The sequence below is a fragment of the Trachurus japonicus genome, chromosome 17, assembly GCF_045865225.1.
Source record: "Trachurus japonicus isolate A0001 chromosome 17, Traja_1.0".
NCBI classification, from domain to species: domain Eukaryota; kingdom Metazoa; phylum Chordata; class Actinopteri; order Carangiformes; family Carangidae; genus Trachurus; species Trachurus japonicus.
The window spans coordinates 5059015-5082612 of NC_140923.1; the positions used below are offsets into that span (position 1 = coordinate 5059015).

The window sequence follows — 23598 nt, forward strand, 5'->3', positions numbered from 1 at the left end:
TTACCGGATTTGTCTTTAACGTTGCAGAGGAAAACAACGGGAGTTAACGTGAACATTTTTGGTTTGTTTGTGGCGCCATACGGGGGAAAAAGAAGAATGAAATAGCCCAATGGCACAGTAGACGGGTCCAGGTGTGCCAACATCACCAAACGCATCGCTGCGCCCTGACACCGCTTGCATCCAGAACTAGTTTTTTCTTTTCCCTCTTCTAATTATTTTTTCTTCTTTTTTCTTATCTTATCTCCACGGATCATCCCGGCTCTCCGTGGCAGCCGCGTGGGCTCCCTGATGGTGCGGACGGTCGGTGCGCCGCGGTGTCAGTCAGGGGGGTGAAGAAGGTTGTGATGCTGATGCTGAAGGTGGTGGTGATGGTGATGATACTACGCTGCTGGTTAATTCATCCCGGAGATGCTTTTCTTCCACTCGAGTCGGATGTTTCTGTTTCTCCAGTGGGATGATGATCGTTCGCGTGACAATGACCTCCAACTCCAACTGCGCTTTATCAGTACTAGTACCCCGTGCCGTGCTCGCCGCGCCCCCGGTTCGATTTCGATGCCTACGACAGGACGTCGTCGTCGTCGTTGTCATCTCCCCCCCAACACAAAAATCATCGCTGAGCTAACTAAGTCACAGCCGGGAAAAGGTAAGGGAACGGGAGGGAAACTACCAATAGGATAGGAGGAGAAGAGGAGAAAAGGAGGACTATAATAATAACAACAGTAGCAACAACTGGTGGTGATGGAGCTGTCCGAGGTCCGGTGTTCGAGCGCCAGTGAGGAGCTGTACACCATCAACAAGACGCCGAGCAGCAGCTGCAGCAACAACAGCAACAGCAGCGGCGGCGGCGGCGGCGGCGGTGGTGGTGCGGCGCGACCCAAGCGGCTGCTGTGGCAAAACGCGGTGCGGCACATCACCGAGCAGCGGTTCATCCACGAGCAGAGCGGCGGAGGAGGAGGAGGAGGAGGAGGAGGGGGAGGAGGAGGAGAGAGGGGGGTGAAGGACGAGCCCTACGACCCCAGCAGCAGCAGCAGCGGCGGCCACCACCAGCGGAGGAAGGAGTCTGCCGGGCGGACGTCGTCGTCGCTGGTGGCGGGAGGAGACAACCGGCACAACAACGGCGGCACCAAGGTTGATAAATGTTATAAAATGTCTATTTTTTTTTATTTTTTATTTTTTATTTTAATGTTTATTTAACAGGGACGATACATAGGCTACAACATTGCCACAAAGAATGAAAAATGGGATGCATACAAGACGTCTATAGCTTCAGCTAATTTGCAGTCTGTGTCCCTGGTTTAGGCTAAAGAAGGATAAAAGATACTGAATACCGCTACAATAAGTGCAATAATACAAATACAGTGAATAGATATCATGAATAAATAAACACAGCTACAACATTTAGATTAAGAAGTTAACTTGCACAGATTAAATACATTAAACATTAGTAAAATGCTGTATTGACAGTGACTTGAGAGAAGTTAATGTTCACATTTCTGCTGCTGCTGAAGCCAATGTTTAGCTCTATAGCACTAAACATCTTTAGTTCTGTTTGGGATTTGGTTTCTGGTGGTAAAGAATTCCATAGGTGTGATACCCAGCACTCCTCTCCTCCTCCTTCTTTCCTCTCCTCTCCTCTCATCTCCTTCTCCTCCTCCTCCTCCCCATCCTCTCCTCCTCGTCTTCATCTCTCCATGTCCTCCTACTCTCCTCTCTTCCTCCTCTTCTCCTCCTCTCCTCTCCTCTCCTCCTCTTCTCCTCCTCCTCTCATCTCCTTCTCCTCTCCTCTCCTCCTCTTCTCCTCCTCCTCCTCCCCTCCTCTCCTCTCTTCTCCTCTCCTCTCCTCTCCTCCCCCCATCCTCCTCTCCTCTCCTCCTCCTCCTCCTCCTTCTCTCCTCTCTTCTTCCTCTCCTCTCCTCTCCTCTCCTCCTCCTCCTCCTCCTCCTCCTCTCCTAAGTGAAAACCATTTGCAGCTCTCTGACGTGTTGTTGATGTTTGTTTCCATAAGTTGCCGGTCACACAAACTGAAACTCAAACAGCGGTTGTGTTGTTGTTGTTGCTGTTTGTCTGGTCTTTAACTCACTGTTTCAACCGGCACAACAACGGCGGCACCAAGGTTGACAAATGTTAAATGTCTATTTTTTGCTTGGTATTTGCTGAGTATGTACATGCAGGTGTGTGTAGTTCGCATGTATGCTTGTTTGTTTATGTAAAGGTACAGTGGCGTGCACAGGAGGGGGGCAGAGGGGACGGTCGCCCCCCCCCCCCCGTGGCCCAATTGTTGAAAAATGCTTGCTAAAGTGCCCCCTGGGAGCCAAAACGTGTGCTAAAGTGCCCTCTCTAGGAGCCAAAACATGTGCTAAAGTGCCCTCTAGGAGCCAAAACGTGTGCTAAAGTGCCCTCTTGGAAGCCAAAACTTTTTTTTTTTTGCCTTTTTTTTTCCTTTTTGCCCCTGCCCTTCAGAAAGTCTGTGCACGCCACTGACTGTATACATATATTTACATGTATGGTGTAAAGGTTAGGGCATCTATAAGGTTGTTGCTTCAGCCCTGACCCTTTCGATCAGCCATGCAGCCCTGCTTTTAGAGGGATGTTTAACTGTTTTTTTGTGGTTCTATTTATTTGTTTATTTTTTGCTGATCGAAATAAACTTAAAGGTACAGTATGTAAGAAATGTAAAGCAACTGGTCGTAAAATCCTCCTAATATGTCACAGAGACTCAGGAATAATGTTCATAGAACATGATGAACTCACCAACAACAATAGTAGCCTACAGCCAGACTATTCGCATTCAAAATCTTTTTTTTGCAGACTGCAAATCATGTTTATGTTTTGAATTTATGTGTTTACATGTTGCGCCACCCAGCTCTCTCTCCCAGTCACGGCGGCGTCAGTGGCGTTTCAGCCTCCGGTCTGCTTCCACTGAGCTGCCGCTACGACTGGGAGAAAAAACCAGATCACTGTGTTTTGAATTGACCCTTTGCGTAAGCCCCGCCCCCTTGGTTACTGTTGCTACGCCGGGCAAGCTTTCACTCCCAGCCATGCTCCTGGCAATATTTGGTATCGATTTCAAAGGAAATATCAGCACATTTCTGGATAAACTGTTCTGAGATAATAGAGAGAAGAAGTCACAAAGATCATTCAGAGTTTTCAGTGACGTGACTCGCGCAGGAGGATAAAACATCTGTTCAACGACACGACTGGACAATGCACAGAGCAGCAGTAAGGGCTGGTCATTTTACCGTCTATCAACCCACGAAGACTTAGGTCATCTCACTGGTTGTCAAACTGCAAGTTTTTGGGTGATTGTGAACCACATACTGCTGTTTTTTTTCTCCCACCGCTGTATCAGTCAGTGAAAGGAGGATCCCTCGCCTAAAAGCCCAGGTAAAAGCCCTAAAAGTACAGCTGTCATTCCGGCTGTGAACATATGGTTATCCCATAGACTGTAAAAAGAATGGACATAGCATCCATGACGTCACCCATTGGTTTTGGGGAGTCGTTTTTGTGACTCAAATATGGCGGCCTGAACAGCGCCATGTTGGATTGGCCGACCGAGAACCCGCCCACTGGCCTCGAAGCAGCTGTCCACGGAGCTGCTCGGACCTGTCACTCAACGTTTCCGCGCCCTAATTGGCCAGAATTTTAACCTAATAACAGTAAAACGGTAGAGTTGATAAAAAATTCACCCCCCTCAGAGTGTGTGCGGGGGTAGAAACTATCGATTGAGAAAAAAAAACGTTCTGACACCAGGCTTTTAACATGTTTATTGAGGATGTAAAGTCAGCGATTTTAACATGGGGGTCTATGGAGAATGCTGCTTTCTGACACCAGCCCCCAGAGGAAGATGAGGGGATTGCAGTTTTTTGAACGCGGAAGTGAGCTTCACTTCTCAGACCGACAACTGCCCCCTTGGGTTATCCCCATATTTACACTTGCTCAAGTCGAAAAAAAAGTCCGCTCGTATCTGAACATCTCTATATTGCTGCTCAAAATGTGTCCACAAAAGCGTAATGACTCGACTGCCGAAAGCTTGCCAGGCCTATAGTTACGGTTGCTAACGTAGGATTGGACAATAGCCGTTTGTGGGAGGAGTTGGCGAAGGGTCAATTTGACTGCAGTAACCGTTTTTTGGCCACATTCTTCTTACGTATGTCCCCTTTAAACTCCAACTGTAGGTGTTCCCGGCGGAGCGCGCCAGCAGCGACCTGGGCTTCCTGCAGATCGACGTGGCGCCGAGCAACTCGGACTTCTTCCTGAACTGGGGCTACACGTACCGCGGCGTCATCTTCCCCACGCTGCGCAACGCCTTCAAGTCGCGCGACCTGGAGCGGCTGTACCAGCGCTACTTCCTGGGGCAGCGGCGCAAGTCGGTGGTGGTGATGAACATCCTGGACGTGGTGACCAAGCTGACGCTGCTCGTGCTGCACCTGACGCTCGCCACGGCGCCCATGGACCCCATCAAGGGCACGCTGCTCGGCTTCTTCACCGGCATCGAGGTGGGGATGCCATCATCATCTCTCCATGTCATCCTTCTGCTCCTCTCCTCCTCTCCTTCTGCTCCTCCTCTTAACCATCATCATCTCTCCTCCTCCTCCACCCTCTCCCCTCTCCTCCTCTCCTCCTCGTCTTCGCTGCTCGGCTTCTTCACGGGCATCGAGGTGGGGATGCCATCATCTAATCTCTCCATATCCTCCTTCTGCTCCTCTCCTCCTCTCCTTCTGCTCCTCCTCTCCTCTCCTCCTCCTCATCTTCATCATCTCTCCATGTCCTCCTTCTGCTCCTCCTCTTAACCATCATCATCTCTCCTCCTCCTCCTCCTCCTCCTCCTCCACCCTCTCCCCTCTCCTCCTCGTCTTCGCTGCTCGGCTTCTTCACGGGCATCGAGGTGGGGATGCCATCATCTAATCTCTCCATGTCCTCCTCCTTCTGCTCCTCTCCTCCTCCTCTCCTTCTGCTCCTCCTCTTTACCATCATCATCTCTCCTCCTCCTCGTCTTCATCTCTCCATGTCCTCCTCTCCTCCCCTCTCCTCCTCTCCTCTCCTCCTCCTCCTTCTTTCCTCCACGCTGCTCGGCTTCTTCACGGGCATCGAGGTGGGGATGCCATCATCTCTCCATGTCCTTCTTCTGCTCCTCTCCTCCTCTCCTCTCCTTCTGCTCCTCCTCTTTACCATCATCATCTCTCCTCCTCCACCCCCTCTCCTCCTCTCCTCCTCGTCTTCATCTCTCCATGTCCTCCTCCTCTCCTCCTCTTCTCCTCTCCTCCTCCTCATCATCTCTCCATGTCCTCCTCTCCTCCCCCCATCCTCCTCTCCCCTATCCCCTCTCCTCATCCTCCTTCTTTCCTCCTCCTCTTCTCCCTCTCACCCTCCTCCCTTTGTCCTCCTTCTTTTTCTGTCTTGCCTCGTTCCTTTTCTTCCCCTCTTCTCCTTTCTAATCTCACTGATAGGCGTCCTCCTCTTCTTTCTCCTTCATCTCCCTTCACACTAATCCTCCTCCTCTCCTCTCCTCTCCTCTCCTCTCCTCTCCTCTCCTCTCCTCTCCTCTCCTCTCCTCTCCTCTCTCCTCCTTCTTTCATCTCCTCTCCCCCTTCTCCTTCTTTCCTCTTGTCCTCTCTTCTCCTCCTCCTTCTTTTCCTCTCCTCTCCTCTCCTCTCCTCTCCTCTCCTCTCCTCTCCTCTCCTCTCCTCTCCTCTCCTCTCCTCCTCCTCCTCCTCTCCTAAGTGAAAACCATTTGCAGCTTTCTGACGTGTTGTTGATGTTTGTTTCCATAAGTTGCCGGTCACACAAACTGAACCTCAAACAGCGGTTGTGTTGTTGTTGTCTGTCTGTCTGGTCTGTAGGTGGTGATTTGTGCCTTAGTGGTGGTGCGGAAGGACACCACGTCGCACGGCTACCTGCAGTACAGCGGCGTGGTCACCTGGGTCGCCATGGCCACGCAGATCCTGGCGGCCGGGCTGGGCTACGGGTTGCTAGGCGACGGCGTGGGCTACGTGCTGTTCACGCTGTTCGCCACCTACGGCATGCTGCCGCTGCCGCTCACCTGGGCCATCCTGGCCGGGCTCTTCACCTCCGGCCTGCACCTCCTGGTGCAGCTGCTCCTCTCCTCCCAGTCCCAGCAGCCGCAGCAGCTGCTGTCCACCAACCAGGTAGGAGGGAACACCTGTCCTCCTCCTTCTGCTGCTCCTCCTGCTCCTTCTGCTCCTCCTCCTTCTGCTCCTCCTCCTCCTTCTGCTCCTCTTCCTCCCTCTCCTCCTCCTTCTTTCCTCTCCCCCTCTCCTCTCACCCACTCCTCTCCTCCTCCTTCTTTTCTCTCCTCTTGCCCCTCTCCTCTCCTCCTCTTCTCATCTCCTTCTCCTCCTCCCCCATCATCTCCCCTCTCCTCTTCTTCATCATCTCTCCTCTCCTCTCCTCTCCTTCTCCTCCTCCCCATCCTCTCCCCTCTCCTCCTCTCCTCCTCTCCTCCTTGTCTTCATCTCTCCATGTCCTCCTCCTCTCCCCCCTTCCTCCTCTTCTTCATCATCTCTCCATGTCCTCCTCCTCCTCTTCCTCTCCTCTCTTCCTCCTTTCCTCCTCCTCCTCATCTCTCCATGTCCTCCTCCTCCTCCTCTCCTCCTCCCCCATCCTCCTCTTCCCTCTCCTCCTCTCCTCTCCTCTCCTCTGTTCCTCCTCCTCCTCTCCTTTCTTCCTCCTCTCCTCCTCCTCTTCCTCATCTTCATCATCTCTCCTCTCCTCTCCTCTCTTCCTCCTCTCCTCCTCCTCTTCCTCATCTTCATCATCTCTCCTCTCCTCTCTTCCTCCTCCTCCTCATATCCTTCATTGACCTCCTCCTCTTTACCATCTTCTCCCCATGCATCCTCCTCTTCTCCCTCTCACCCTCCTCTCTTTGTCCTTTCTATAAGTTGCCGGTCACACAAACTGAAACTCAAACAGCGGTTGTTGTTGTTGTTGTTGTTGTTGTTGTTGTTGTTGCTCCGTGTCTCTGACTTCCTGTTTGTCGTTAACTCACTGTTTCAGTTTTAGTGATGAAATGTGACACCAGCTGCTCTGAGTGCTGAGCTTTCAGCACCAGGAGCTGTCCAACACACACACACACACACACACACACACACACACACACACACACACACACACACTCCTCCATCAGAAGCTAAGCAAAGTCCCCCCCCCCCCATCAAAGCTCCTCCCCCCACATCTGCAGTGCCCCCCCTCCCCTTCCCCCCATCTTCCAGTTTGAGAGTCACTGAGCTAAAGCCTGAAAGTGTGAGAAAGTAAAATTGATGAACACACACACACACACACACACACACACACACACACACACACGCACAGCAGCTCCAAATAGGTGCAGCACCCTCTACTGGTAGAATCGCCTCTTTCTTTCTTTCTTTCTTTCTTTCTTTCTTTCTTTCTTTCTTTCTTTCTTTCTTTCTTTCTTTCTTTCTTTCTTTCTGTCTCTCTGTCTCTGTATCTGGTTTCATCGTTTGGCTAAATGAGCTCGGGAGACAGTTGTGTATACAATATTGAATATTTAATGTGATGCTGGTTACATCCACACCTTTGTGGAAACGATCCTGAACACACACAGAGTGTTGAGGATCAGACAGAAAAAGCCAAAAAATTTATATAAAAAAATAACTGAACATGTTGAGTTTCATTGAGACTTGATCAATACTCATGATGACTGTAAAGAGATGACACTTTATTCTGAAGGAGCTTTGTTTCTTGTTTCGGTGATGCAGATGTGGAGAGGGTGAAGCACACAGCTGTAATCCAGGGTGAAAACACTGTAGCTCCTTTTGGGCTTTTTTGGGGGCCGATAATCCTCCAAATATGGTTCAAACTATTGGAGACTCAACATTTTACTGTTTAACAATAAATGATCTGATCAAAAAATCGCCAGTGCAGCTCTGCAGTAAATTATGGAAAAGTGACAACAATAGACAACAAGTACAGATAGATTTGTAGTCGTTCAGTCCTGACAGTGAAGCTGAACTTCTTTTTGATTCTTGAAGACGTTTCATCCAAAAAATGAAATTTGTAGTTCACTTGCAACGTTTGAAGTCTTCACATCAGAGACGACTGACAGAGGTCGAAGCCTAAAAAAACGACTTGTGGCTCTAGTCAACACAAACAGAAAATAGTTTTTCTCTCCTGCATTTTCAAAAAACATTACATCCAGACCAGCACGTAAAAGAGAAACCTCTGTCCACATGTAAATGCAACAAACACAATAAAAACGCTGTGCACTGCAGCCACACCAGCAGGCAGCGGTATGATTTTAACTTGGATTTTGCACACAAATCCATTACGCATCAAGCATGCACACAACTCAAAGCAACGTCATAGCGGTGCACATTTGGTGCTTCATGCATGCAGCAAGCGCTCCACATGTCCTGTGATAAGAATGAACCAACCAGCTCCATGGACCTGCTTCTCCAGCAGCAACACGCTACGGTCGGACCTCTACACATTGGAACGTCTACTGCCCAGAAGAAGTTTTTTTTTTGAAATATCCGTTTTTTAAGACCAAAAACACAGTTTATGTGTGGATGATCGGCCCAAATGCACAGAGGAGTTCCTGGTTTTGGCCGTTTTCATTCACTTGTGGACATGGTCTTAGTTTCCTTGTCACAGCTGCTTGTGTAGTTCTGGATTAAAACTCTGCCTCTCAGCAGGATTGACTCTGGAGCTTTATCCGGCCATGTAGAGACCCCTGCTCTGTGGGAGGACAGTAACAAGCTGAAATTGTATTGTTGTGTGCTATAAGTCAACGTCCAAACCTTTTTGTTTGGACTGTGTGGATGAACATTGAACAGATGAACGTGTTTCCACAGCAGCGACTCCTTCTGCTGCCTGCTGCCGCGAGCTTCAGTGTTTTTGAAACGACTGTAAAAAACCACAGAATAAGGAAATTACGCTTCTGTCAGAGGCTTTTGTGTCTTGTTTAACTTTGCAGCACAATTGGCCTCGGTGGGTTTGAATGGAGCCTGATGGGTTTAACGTAAACAGAGAGAGATAATTACTGAGCAGCAGGTTCAGAAGTGGTTTGAGAAATGTTATGCTTAATACTTGTGTGCTGTTTAATTTAAAATAAAGGTTCTCTTGATTTGTCAAGTGAGTAGATCAAGGACCGACTGTGTTTTCGTAGAAAACTCTCACCCTGAGCAGGTTATTCAATATGTGATAACCAGAAGATGAAAGTCTGGAGCCGGATAAAACATCTCATTGAAGCCGTCGTTTGTGCTCTGCCTTTAATTCAGCGTTTGTTTTCTGCAGACGAGTGCGTAGTCAGTTCAGAAACAAGCTCCTCGCTCACTTTCTGCAGTTTAGAAAGAGGACGTGAACAGAGACGATGGATGATTTATAGATTATAAACAACAGCAACAGCTCAGCCAAGGTGTGTGCACGATCCTGATTTGCTTTCTCTTTCTTTTTCACATTTATTTTACAGTTTTAATGCGTAATGTTTTGTTTAGACACAAAGACGTTTCCTACACAGCAGCCCTCTGCCGGGTATTTATAGAAAAAGGCCTGATGTTTAAAATGAGACGATGATTCACGCCCTGCGTCTCACGTGTCGCCGTTTGATGATGTCATTACATCACGGTGACATTTTGTGTTGCATGTTGAAACCATCAGCTCTGTGCTTCGGTATTTATATCATTTTAAGTTTCTGTTTTTTTAACTATAGTATTATTTTTGATAGAAATGTCAGGTTCCTCTTTCGGTAGGCGTGTGAAAGGACGTCACCTCGGACCACGGCCGCTTTGTAATTGGCGTCTTCACAATTATATGACACTTTATTGGCAAAATGATTGATTGTGCAATAGATAAAGAGATCAATCAATGATGCAGGACACAGAGGAGGTCCGATCGACGAGATAGCGAGAGGATCTTCGTTTTATTCTGATTGATCCTCGCCCGCTGAGTCATGTCTGTGCAGAGTTACATACTGTGAGTCTGATGTCAAGATAACAGCAGCAAACAGAGTGACACAGGAAACCGCTTGGAAGTAGATGAAGCGAAATGCGGTCGACTAAAAGAGCAGCACGTGTGTTGCGTGTCACTGCAAACAAACATCACAGAGTCCGAGTGTATGAACCAGGTAGGCGAGGCTGCTCCTCCTGACTCATGGCTTATTTTCAGCCGCTCTGACTGATGCGTGTTGAGACGTGCAGGAGACTCCACAAACGCTCACGTGCTGCAGCTTAAACCCTGCAAACGAGACACCGAGCATGCTCAGAGCCTCGCCGGTGTCACGCCGAATACCCATCACGCTTCACTCGGGAGTCTGGGCTGACCCCGTGCACGGCTCTGTGGCTGACTGTAGATGTGATGCAGCTGACTGTACGCCGCGCTGTCGTCTCTTGTTGTGTAGCTCAGGGGGGATTTCCCAGCTCTCCCCTTCTCTCACTCTCTCTCTCTCGCATGGTTCAGCTGCGACGCCTCTCACGGGAAAGGTCGGAGGTCGAGAGCTCTAAAGAGGCTGCTGTTAGCTGTGTGTTCAGAGTGTGACGCTCTGCTCGGCGGCAGCGGCTGATTGCAGTGTTTTATGACGCTCGCAGACTAATAAAGTCTGTGATAGATACAACACACAAAGGTGATTCAGAGCCTTTTAAGAGGTTTTTCCATCTGCTGAGTCACCACCTCGACATAAACAAGACGCTCTTTGGCGTGATTCAAGATCAACAACATATTTTCACTTGTTTATTTGGGCACTTTTTTATTTGGATTGGGAAGTGTAGAGAAGGAAAGAAAAGTCAGGGAAAGAGATGATGAGACACAACAGGGGGCTACAGCTCGGACTCAAACCTGTGGCCGTTGCAGCTACTGTAGGACTAAGCCTACATGGAGCTTTGCATGGGTTAGATTCCCAGGCCTGGAGCTTTTCTGGAAGGAGTTTGCAAGTTCTACCTGTGGGTGGTTCTTTAGCTTCTTCCCACAGTCCAAACACATGCACATCAGGTTGATTAGCGACGCTAATGGCCCCTTTCTACTAGCGATACCCTGGCTTGATTCGATTCGTACCTGGTATTTTTTTTGGCAATGCCTCAGTTGAGGTTCCAAGCGACCTGAGCCGATACTAATACGTGACGTCAACCAACTGCCGGCCACTGATTGGCCAGAGAGTGTCGTCACTGCGAATGTGACATAGGACACGACAATCAAACCTGCTATTCTTAAAAACACACCGGCAACAGCGGCCACTGATCTGTCCTGAGACTGTTGTTATTCTTGCACTCGAGTTGAACGGCTGCCTTGTGGAAAACAACTCCGCAGCCCGTAATCGAGGTGCAGACGAGTGAGTTTGGAGTTGGCGACAGGATTGAAAAAGGTGATGTGGCCGTAGCAGCCTTGCCATGTGACGACCCCCAACCACGTTGAGGAGGTTCTATGAAGTACTCGGTTACAATGGAAGAGGAGCTGGATCGAGTCGAGGCGTAGCGAGTTGAGCCCAGTAGTGCTGTAATTGTGTAGTGGAAAAGGGGCCACTAAATTGCCCGTTGTGTGTGTGCAGTGTTTGTCTCTATATGTGTTGGGCCCTGTGATAGACTGGTCCAGGTGAACCCCAAGCTCACCCTATGTCAGCTGGGATTGGCTCCAGCCCCCCCATGTCTTCAAATGTTTTCTTTAGTCCAACCGGCAGACGTCCTCGTGGACTCTCAGAATTTAAGATAGCTGTTAACACCATTTTCTGAGATTGTCCATGCATCCATCATCAACCGTTTATTCGAGGTTGGGCCGTGGGGGGCAGCAGATCCACCAGTGAGCCCCCGTCTTCCCTTTCCAGAGCTACATAGTCCAGCTGTGACTGGAGGATCCTGAGGCGTTCCCAGGCCAGGCTGGAGATATAATCTCTCCACCTGGTCCTCGGTCTGCCCCGAGGCCCCGAGGCCCCAGAGGCATCCTCACCAGATGCCTCAACGATAAGGTGGTGGTTCCTAGAGAGATTTAGAGATTGAGATAGTTTCGTTAAAGCGATAGTTCAACATTTTGGAAAATTGGCCCATTGCCCTAATCTCTATAGTCATAGCAGTAGGTTTGTTACCTTTAATTGTCGGTGCAAGCTGTTTTTAGAACGGCGGAGCAGAGCCGTGAGCTGCTCAGAGCTACGCTAGGCTCATGGGATTTCTTAGTTTCCCTCCCAAACTCATCAAATACACAATCCAACAACTCCACAACGCTCTGGTGGACAAGTTGTGACCTGCACATTCACCACGCTATGAGATAATAACACAACGTTACCAGACAGAGTTGTTGAAATCTGTCAGTTTTTTAACAAATGTTGCCAAGTTTGAACCTTTTTTGACCTCGAAATCCCCAAGTCAGTGATAAACATTAAGCATTAACCGCTAAACGGACAAGAATTAAATCTCTTAGAGGATTTTTGAAATTCAAATTATTCATTTACGACTCATGGATACATTTTTTTTGACACTGTCAGTTTCCCGCCTTAATGCAATAACGATGTGTTGGAGCTTCGTCTTGAAGTTCGGCGGTTGGACCAGTAATTAGCCTCCACTCGTGCCGCGCTGAGTCTTAGCTTGTGTCATTATTCTGAGTATTAGCTGGGTCGTATTAAACTCTGTGGGTGGGGATTATTTTTTGGCGTTGCGTGCTGGTTCTACTCAACCTGAAAACGCTCCGAGATCAGCGCCTTACATGTTCTGTCTTAATTCAGCTGCTGCGACATGCGAGTGCCGATGCTGCTGCTGCTGTGGCGTGTGCATGCAGCTGGATGAGCGTGAGGGAGTGGGGGGTGGGGGGCGGATTAGGACGGCTCATGCTGCCCTCCTGGGGTTAGGAAGACCGGGCTCGCTGTGAAATTAAACATCCTGGACTCAAGCGGCGCTAATCTGCTCTCAGGAACTGAGTTTGCTTAAGGACGTGGTGAAGATACTGTGGGTGTTTGGCTGAGGAGGAGGGGGTGGGGGTGGGGGTGGGGGTGGGGGGGGTTGTGAAGAGGTCAGAGTAATTAAACTTGATCATACAGGTCGTACCGTTGGGATGTGGTGCTTTGGATCAGATGTTTGTGTATTGACCCATGTATGATGCTAATTAAAGAAAAAAGATCAATTGATTTTGCCATGAAACCACCAGTTGTGTGTTCAAAATACAAGTCATCAAATGGCAAACAGGCCAAACAGACCTGCACATGTCTGTTCAGCTCTTATAATAGAAACATAGATGTAAACAGGAAGTAGTTTGATCATTCTCAGTGATGTCTTCGATCCGGTTCAGTGGTTTCTGGATATCACTGCTGACAGATAAAAGATGATAAAGGCTTTAATATACAAACTGTAACGTTTCAGTGATGCGATATCCTCTCTTGTTGTTGTTGCTCTGCGCTGTTATCAGCTGCGTCAACAACAAACTGAACCTTTTGAAATCAAATTCCACGTCGTCCATGAATCTCTATTAAAGCCTGGTGTCGGAGCAGAAAGCCGACACAGAGCTGAGTGATCGGACCGGCTGATAATTTACATCTCGGTTCTGCCGCTGCTCTTTATTCTCTGGCTGAAATCCAACTTTTACAGCAGTTTCACATGTTCCCATTTTATTTACATTTACATAATGCATTTTTTTTTAATCTCTATGAAAGTAATTGCTTAAGCCTTAAAGTCAGGTTAAATGACTTGTAGTTGTACGTTAATGTTGTTTTTTCTCTCCCTCTGAGTCATAATTCATGTCGGACGTCCACTCAGATTTATATCCCCTCTCCGTCTCAGAGGTTGTTCATACTGCTGAGAGTCGTCCACTTCTCTACTTGTAATGCCGTGCTGTCCTTGTGTGGTGAATGCCTCCGTGTTTTATCACTTAAGAGCTGTTTCCAGACTCTCCTCCACCCTCCTCCCCTCCGTCCCTGAGCCTGATTCTTTGTGTCAGGGCTCAGAATAGCCTCCCATCGATCCGGCTCCGTCTCTTCAGATGGTCCCTGTTGGCCCCCGCATCCTTTTGTCTCTGGCCCGTCGAAGGCTTCGATATTGACTGTTGCCTTTTCCTTTAAAACCCCCTCACACCAGTACGGTCGTGCCCCATCCTCTCGCTCTCTAAACAATGAGCTCATATTGACCTGATGGCTTTTTTCTGTCTTTCTTTCTATCTTTCTTTTTTTTTTCCTCCCCCATCCTGAAAAAGACTCCAAATAGACTCGATGCTCCTCATTCAGTCTTCTGCTGTATCGACGGCTGCCTTTGTGCAGGAGTCACTTAGCCTTTTTACTTGCTGTTAAATAAACAGAGGCATCAGTAAATGGTAGATTACCTTGTTCTGGGCAGCGAGTGTGTGTCTATGATAATGTGTGTGTTTTGGTGTTAAAAGAAGGGGGGTTAGGCAGTAAAATACCATCAATAGCACTGAGGCTTCTCCCCCCACACACACACACACACAGACACAGCGAGAGCTTCACACCCGCCGATTAGCCGTTCTCCAGCCTCGCTGCAGCTTCCTGTTTCAAGGTCAAACTCAGCTTACCTGGAGCAGCAGCTGCAGCGAGGAGATAGAGGCGAGGAGAGAAAGAAAAACAGGCCAAGTGTGGATTTCCCCCAGAAGACGAAACACACACATGCATTTTCATTTTCATTCTTCCGCCTGTAGTGCCCCCCCCTGAAAAGAACCGCTTTGTGAATTTAACATTAAAAAAAAAGAAGGTTTTTTCTGCTGCAGTCAAACCCACTTCTCTGTCTTCTCAAAGACGTTCTCTGCTTCCCTCTCTGCCGTCATTTACATTTGAGATTTGGAGTATTTGTGTGAGAGAGGACTGATCAGATTATCTGTGACCGAGTCGGTGCTTTAAACGGCGCCACCGGCTCATCACGACCCCGTTTGCTGATTTTAAACAAAAAACGTTTTCTGACACAAATAAGCATCATTCTGGGTTTATTCTCACAGCTGCTTCTGCAGCTGGAAATAAATCACAGGTTTATAGTGATTGTGCTCTTTGCTTCACCTGGTGCCAGCGGTGGCTCATGGGAAGTTTTTCCACTGCAGCATCAACGCTGCAGCTCGGTCCATTTCACTGAACCGGGCTGAAGCCGAAAAACCTGAGACTGTTGCGTGTTGTCATCACGCAGAGAGGCGTCCCATCCCATAGTAACAGTCCAACTAACAATCTCTCCTCAACCTTTTCTTAAGCTTTTGATTATAGGGATGCACCGATCCAGCTTTTTCAGTCCCAATGGTGATACCGATACCTGGCTCAGCTATCGGCCCATAATGATACCGATCAGATGCCACTGTTGAATTAATGAACTGTAAGTGGGGGAGAATGAAGGCACCAGACTTGACTTTAACGTTATACTTTCCTGTCCTTTAGCTTTGTAAAACGTTGTTGTTTCGTATTTGTCGTCTACCACAAGGCGTCATAGATCAGCCCCATTATCCGAAACCCAATCTTGCTATTAAAGGACCAGTGTTTAATAAGGTCAAGGTTTATTGGCAAAATCTGAATCTACTACCCATGAATATATTCGTATCAGTGTATAATCACTAGGGCTGTCAGAACGAACTTCGCTATTCGAATACAAGTGTTAGTCAAAATGAGAACATTTGAAGGTGGAAACTGACGTTCGAACGTTTTTAATGAGGCAAATTAACGTAGTGCGTTGCAACGTTCAGAGTAGTACACATGTTGATAAAACAAAATGCAGTTGTTGTTGTTGTGCACAAGGTAAAGCTGCAGCTTCAAATACGAGCAGAGTTTTTTTAATTGCCCGTTCATTCGGCCGCCACGGTGCGCGTATGTGTCCCCACACTACACGCACACCTTTTTTTTTTTTAATTGATCGATCCGCGGACCACTTGTGTGCTGATCACGGATCAGCTGTGATCTCTTGCACCACTGCTCTGGGCTGTATAGGCTACCCCGCAGCCCCCGCCTGTGAAGCCGGGTTTCCACCGAATCAACGATCCATTTTATTTTCTTTTTTTTTTTTTACCGCAACATATAGTTCACGTCAAGATAACTTATGTATTTTTCCATAGTTCTCTTAGTTTAACACTTCAAGAGACTTTTGGTTAAGTAACCATGGACAGCTCCTATGCAGGGTTGTTCTGCTGTGTCGTTGTCGCCACCGTCATCGCTGCCCCCCCCCCTATAATGAGCTTAAAAAAAACACATTAAAAATTTGAATATTATTCGAATATTTAACATAAGATGGGTTAGAAATTCGGACCTGATTTGGGGGGAAGATTGACAGCCCTAATAATCACTATAAAATAAAATGTGTTTGGTTTTCGTAGCCTTATGATTATTCTTTTATATCTACATATAACAAGGGTCTTGCTTTAGAGAGCGTCGCCATCTTGCGCCGCCATGTTTGTACGGCAGCCCGTAGTCGTCACAGTCCTGGTAAACTAGTTGTTTTGTCCTCGGAGGCCACCGTCACTTTGCCAACGGGAGGGGGGAGCGCTGCAAACTAGAATCTGAACGCTGGATGTCACAGTTTTTCCGCTACTTTACACACTGGACCTTTAAGTCAATATCTGGTCCGAAATCCGATCTTAGTAACGGAATCGGTGTATCCCTACTTTCGATCGTATCGCAGGATCTTCATTTTCAGACTCAGTTGGCTAGTTCTTTCTCCTTTTTAGCACATGTGAATGAGAAGTTCTTAAAATGCTGATACATGTACATATACAGTATTGTGATATTTTGCATGGGAATATTGTACAGCTCTGCCGCCAACTAAAATGCACATACAAGTTAAAGTTTTTGGGATACTGGGATACTCTCGATGACTGTGTTGGCCACTCTGTCTGATTTACAGTCTAATTTAATAAGAATAAAACTGATCTAATGGAGATGGATCACCTGAGAACCGTTTTAGATTGAATAGATGTTGACAGAGTTTTCCTGTCTGGACATGATTTTCAGTTGCAAAAAGGTGATGCATCATAATGTATCACAGTCTGTTGTTGGCAGGATTTCACAAAATGTTGCAGTAACATTACATCATGGCGAAGTATGATGATGATGATGATGATGTTGGACAGTGGCGCTCAGTGGAGATTCCCACCTCCGGTCATGTGGTCACATGATCGCCCTCAGCAGACGAGGTTGGTCCAGTTTCCACTGATCTGTGGTCAGTTCAGTCAGAGTGGAGATGGACGGTCGTGTCTCTTCACGGTTGAGGAGCCGTTGAAGAGACAAAACAAAGCAGAGAGTCTCTCTGCTGTGAAGGTGACATGAAGTATTGAATGAATGAATGAATGAATGAATGAATTTATTTATTTCGGTATATATCAAGCTTATATAACCGAAAGGGTGTAGGTTGAAGCCAAAGCTTATATACCCCTACCCCTTTTACCTTAAAAAATTAATATATATATATATATATAGGATTTGATCACAGACAGACAGAAATTAATCAGTACACTTAAATTTCTTATCGCAACAAAATAAAGAATTGTACATAACCCAAATAACCCAAAAATAATAACCCAAAATAGTACAAAATCATTGAACTTAAAGCAGAAGTAAGCGATCCGGTCATTTTGGCTAATGCTGTGTTCCAGGCAGGCTTTTGAAACCGTAAATTACAGCTTCAAGTCACGACTTACGACTTTGTAGCGTTCCAGGCAACCCACTCGTGTTTCTCCGACCTGTTTTACCTGTGAAAGTCACTATAACGGCCACTCGTAACTTCTGACCCGTGAACTCGTACCAGATCGAACTGGTATGACTTCACAGGTCGGAAAAACACGAGTTACGGGCTGCCCTGAACGCACCATAACAGTCCTCGTCCCGTGGAATATAACTCCGTCCTCGTGGAATATAACTATTCCAGTTATAACTGGAATCCTTCATTTTAAACAGATTCTGGATATCTTGAGGAAGAAGTTTATTTTTTGCTTTGTACATCGTTTGTATTGTAATGTAATCAACTAAGTCCCTGAATTTCAAAATGTTCAGGCGACTAAATAGCGGGTTGGTTGGCTCACGGAAAGGTTTATTACTGATGATTCTTATAGCCTTTTTTTGCAATAAAAAAATAGAATTTGTATTTGTTCTGTATGTGTTTCCCCAGACCTCAATGCAATATGTCATATAAGGGGCAATTAATGAATAATATAATGTGACTAGTGATTGTTGAGAGAGGAAAGCTTGGGCTTTATAAAGAATTGCAATGGATTTTGACATTTTGGATTTGACATAATATATGTGTGATTTCCAATTTAATTTATCAAAATTAACAAATTGAACAAATTCAATTTCTGCATCATTTCTTGTTAAGTTTCTGCTTGAATTCCTGGGCTTTTTTCCATATATGATACACTTAGTTTTACCGAGATGGAGTGATAATTCATGATTGAATGATGGAATTTCAGTGATTGAAGAGGATGTGGGGGAAATGTCATTTTCATTTTGGTCCATCTTCCAGGTCGTGTTGTTGTGGCGCTGCTTGTTGGGTCTGTTTTTTGGTTTCTAGGAAGGAGGCGGTGACAGGCAGCCATGTTTGTGTGATCTTGGTGACCTTTGAGGCCTGGTTGTCATTCAGACGACGTCTTTCTTCTCCTGCTCAGACATTTCCTGTGTGAGCAGCCGAGCGTCTTTGGACTGACTCAGCTTGATGAAAAATCATTTCTGAGGGAGGAGGAGGAGGAGGAGGCAGAGGGACGAATCACTGACTCCATCCTTCATCTCCTCCTCCTCCTCCTCCTTCATCTCGCCGGTTTCATGCGGTTGATCTCGGACAATCTTGTTGTTACCAGACACTGCACTCAGCCGCCCTTAATATTTAATGAAGGATCAGGGCCATCAGCCGCCGCTTTTTGAGCTTTTAATGGCGGAGTTTTCCAGCGGCATCTTTACGCCGTGACCTTCCAGGCGTTTCCCAAAATTGCCTCAGACGAAAAAGCTTTTACCGTCCCTCGCTCTCCTTCTTCTGTCATGTGTGAACCTCGGAAATCAGAGCAGGAAATAAGACACTTTTTCCATTTAGAAATCAACGGGGTTATTACAGCTTAACTCTGCAAAACACAATATGTTTATTTAGATGTTTCCGGAGAGTGCCTGTTTAACTGCTGAAGTCGAGAGCCGTTCAATTTAAATATAGAATAATAATAATCATTGGTTTGCTGCGCGTCATCCTCGGCTCCTCTAAATATTCATTATGCAGCAATAAAACATAAAGTTGGAGAAAGTATGTGGGGCTTTCAAGTCCCTTCACTTCAGAGAGAATCAGGTTTTTGTGTGAAACTGGCTCATTTTAAAGACACTCATTCATTACTAATGTACCCTGGTTTTAGAAACAATTATTATCATAGTTAATAAGACGCCAGCCTGTTTTCCGAGCCCTTCTTAATTTGCTGTGGGTGCTATTTTCTGGAAACGTGTTCACATTAAACTCCTTCAGGAATCAACCATCAATTTAATTCAGTGAAAGGCTTTTATGATGAAAAAGCCAAGTTTCAGTCCCAGTGGACAGATCTGATTTTCTCTGTCTCCACCTCTGCTTCATAGTGTGATGAAGTCAGGACGATTCAGAGCTTCGGTTCAACAACAAATGTCTTTCATGAAAACATAAAACATAAATGTCACAAATTCTCTTATTTAAGTTGCTCCTTTAAAGGGATAGTTCAACATTTTGGCAAATTGTCCCAATGCCCTAATCCTCTATAGTCATAGCAGTAGGTTCGTTACCTTTAATTGTCAGTGCAAGCTATTTTTAGAACGGCGGAGCAGAGCCGCGAGCTGCTCAGAGCTACGCTACGGAGGCTCATGGGATTTCTTGGTTTCCCTCATCAAACTCATCAAATACACAATCCAACAACTCCAAAACGCGGGAAACGAGGGAAATTCATGCAAAACCACGGATGTGCGTTGCCTTCAGGGACAGTTTTTCAGCAAGCAGTCTCTGCATTTACCTCGAAAACAGACTTCCAAGATGAAATTTTTAGAGTTGAGTTTAGTGACAGTTTCTTGCATTAAAAGTAGCATTAGGTTTATTTGCACCTTGGTGAAATAGTCCTACGACAGCTATTTGGTCTGTTTTATTTCACTACAGGTTGCACTTTCCTGTTTAATTCATGATACACTGTAAAGTATAAGGTGTTGTAAACATCTGCTGCCACTTATTAAACAGCTTTCTAGCAAAAAAAAAGAAGAAGGTTTAGGAAGGTGAAATAATGAGCACATTATTCTGTGGTTGGTGAATGATTCAAGGACAGGAGGTTGGACGTATAAGAAATGGTTCTAAAACCCAGGAGTAAATAGCCAATATCATCTGCTTCACTCTACTCTGCAGACAAAATGGATATAAAACTGTTTGTGTGAAGACGATTGGACAGTTTTATAGTTTGAGAGTCCTCGCCATCTCAGTTTTAGTGCGAGGTGTAAAAGGTAAAAGAATAATATGGATTAAGCAATAACAGCCAAATGTGGTGACGTGAACGGAGGGCTTGACTAAGCGTCCGGCTCGTCGCCATCACAAACTCCACCGGCCCCCAGTCGCCGTTTGTCACCGTGTTTATTCCCATGGCCTCGTCCTCATCCTCATCCTCGTCCTCGTCCTCGCTGAGACCAAATGAAACAGTCTGTCTGGGAGAATTACAGCCCTGGAGTCTGGGCTCTAAAACCATAAAAACAGATGCCTGGTAGCGCCTCATTTCCTCCTCTTTCTCTGCTTTGGGCTCTTAATCCTTTTTGTGGCGTTGTGGTGCCAGAGGAGTGTCCTGACTTGATAAATCACACCTTGTGTAGTTTTACAGAACAGTCAGTTCCCTCTGGGGAGTATGGACGGTGTTTTCCACCTTCTTCCTCCTCACTGAACTCTACTCCTCTGTTGCTTTTTATTCAGGTGTTATGTCTTCAAACCTGAAGCTTCCTGAGAAGTAAAATGTAAATGCACTAGGTGGATCCAGCCTGTTCGACAGAGGTGACGGATGTCCTACGTTACCTGCAAGTCATTCAGTTTCTCTTGCCAAACTCTGACTCACCTCCGCCTCCATTATCGGCCGGACGGCCTGACATTCATCTCAATGAAAGCCTCTCTTTGTGTCCTTTTCACTGAACTGCTGACACAACCTTATTGCTGTTCATACTGCAGCTGCTAAATGGCTAAGATGGCCAACGGTGCTGATGCGGACTCTTGGGCATGAACGGGACAAACCCATTGAGTTTTTGTCGTGTGGGGGGGGTGGGGTTGGCTGCGTCACACGAGTGGTGCATCAGCAATCTGTTGTCAGGGCCCTCGTGATGCACAATCCAGCAAAAACTAAGTGTCAGACTGAAGAGAGCCAGGTGCTGTAGGTGCACAATGACATTTTAGGTGTTTGTGAGGAACAGAGTAAAGTGCTGTTCTGCAGCGTTCATCTGTTTGTTTGCACCAGCAGTTTTGTAGAAGCTGCTTGACCCATGACGAACACCTGATGTGCTCTATGGATCGGTTTGGGTCAGGTTTACTGTTACGTCAACACTGATACTTTTAGATAACGCTTACAAGTTGTATGAAAATGTTTTATTGTCGATTCTCTCAATCTTGATGAACTCTTGGTCAGACCCACTCAGTCCGAGTTTACCGCAGATTATTCACGTTCAAAAAACAAGAGACTCCAGGGGCCTCATTTATCAAAGAGGGTGTAAAACTGCTACTAAATATTTGCGTACGGCGAAAAGACGAAAATGGCGTACACCCGAAATATTTACACCTTTTTCAGATCAATCAAACTGTGCGTACGCACAACTCTCCGCAATTAATCACACAGGACTCAAGAATGGTGCACACGTGAACACACCTCTTACTCCGCCCCCGGAACGCCTATATACAACTATATATGGTCAGCACGTGCATATTAAGTAGCCATGTGCTCTCTGTGGCGCAGCAACTTTTGTGACAACAAAGTGACAACGGAGACAACGGGCGGAGGGCGGGGGAAAGAAGCGGAACTTCTCCGCTTCTCCGAAAGCAGATACACGGGCAATAGATCAGTCAGAAAATGATCTTGCATTTTAATAAGCTACAATAAAAACAAAAACCTCCCAAATCTCAACAAAAGGGAGCAGAAAGAAGAAGAATCTTATGTAATCTGCCCCTTTATCCCAGAAAATCTTTTTTTTTTTTCTTTTTATCTAGATGTTAAAACAATGTAGGAAGCAGGACGATAGTTACCATTACTTTGCATGCCTTTCTACACAGTTACAGCTCTACTGGACTCGGTTTAGGTCATTTTCCATTAGGCTACAGCTGAGTCCTTCACAGTTCCTCCTCAGGGCCGCGTTGTCTCGCTCTTTATTCTCTCCTCTCGTCAGCTCCAAACACACGTGCACCTCGTTAACTCAGGTGACAGATTAATAACAGACTCAGTAGCTGCAGATCAGTGTGCGCTGCTGCCGATGTGTTTTTAAACTTGGATGGTTTGATCCTTGTCAGACGTCACACATAGCCTAATCAAAAAAGCAAAATCCACAATCCGCTCTGTTTATCAATTAACATAGAGCCTAGTGTTATTATAGAGCGGGTTGGATTGCCAGCATCAACGGTCCACCACTACCACAATTACTTCAAAAAATCCTACTGTGCTCTTCTAAATGTAGGCTACTCCGCTCCTCTCTCCCTCTCACACTGCAGTTCTCTGACTCAGCAACGGTGTCGCCAATTCCTCCTGTTCCTCAAAAAAGGCGTACGCCAGGGTCAAAATGGGTGTAAATGTCCGCACTTTTCCCCGTCAGGTTTTGGCTTGATAGATCCCAGATTTGGCGGAGAAAAGTGCGTACGCACAAAACGAGGGGAAAATGGCGTAAAAAAAGGTGTATCCACAATGATAAATGAGGCCCCAGATCTCCTTGCAGGGCTCCACACTGCCCCTAAATGGAGGCATTTTGCCCCTAAAATTTGAGAGTGTGCAAGTAAATTTTTCATCTACTTGCCCATGTGCAACCAGTAAATTTGCCATTTTTTGTTTTTTTTTAAACACTAGTGAAACGTTAAAGGGACGACTCTGTCAAATGTGTCTGTGAGGATCATGATTAAAAAAGAAAATGTGAGTATTTGCTTTGCAAGTCGATTTTCGGTGTGCACGCTTTAATTTTCCGTTTGCGCTACTAAAAATGCTAAGTTAGGGGCCACTGTGCCCCCAGTAGGGCTGCAATCTTCCCCCCCAGACCAGATTAGAATTTCTAATGTTTCTGATGTTAAATATTCAAATTATATTCAAATTTTTTGATGTTTTTTTTTTTTGCTCATTACCTATACCAGCTTATTATTACATCCTGCATCCACTAAAGGGCATTCCAACCAAATCTGTTATGTAACACACTTAAGTTTTACCAACTCAATATAAAACTTCAAGAAGGGAAATGGAAATGTTATAAGTAGTGGTGCAACGGATCACAGTTGATCGCAAAAAAAAGAAAAGAAAAAAGATGTGCATGTAGTGGGAACACGTAGGCGCCCCGTGTTCCCACTACATTGTTTTATCCAAACAATGTTGGATGTTTGTTTTATCCATCTTTTACTACCCCGAACGTAGCGACGCACAATGTTAATTTGCGTCGTTGTGGAAGGTGCCCATTCGATCGTCAGTTTCCAACTTCGAATGATCTCATTTTTTTTTAAATAATTAGGATTCTGTTCAAATAGCAAAGTTTGTTGTGAC

The 23598-nt window shown here is 46.2% G+C and overlaps 1 protein-coding gene across 1 annotated transcript in view; it reads left to right on the forward strand.

Moving 5' to 3' along the window:
• Positions 1-475: 475 nt before the first annotated feature.
• adcy8 (adenylate cyclase 8 (brain)) overlaps positions 476-23598 on the forward strand; it is a 144571-nt gene continuing 121448 nt past the window's right edge. Inside the window, exons 1-3 of the mRNA XM_085804555.1 lie at positions 476-541; positions 4176-4496; positions 5841-6146. Coding sequence (XP_085660681.1) covers positions 476-541; positions 4176-4496; positions 5841-6146 — 693 coding nt within the window. The remainder of the gene's footprint in view (positions 542-4175; positions 4497-5840; positions 6147-23598) is intronic.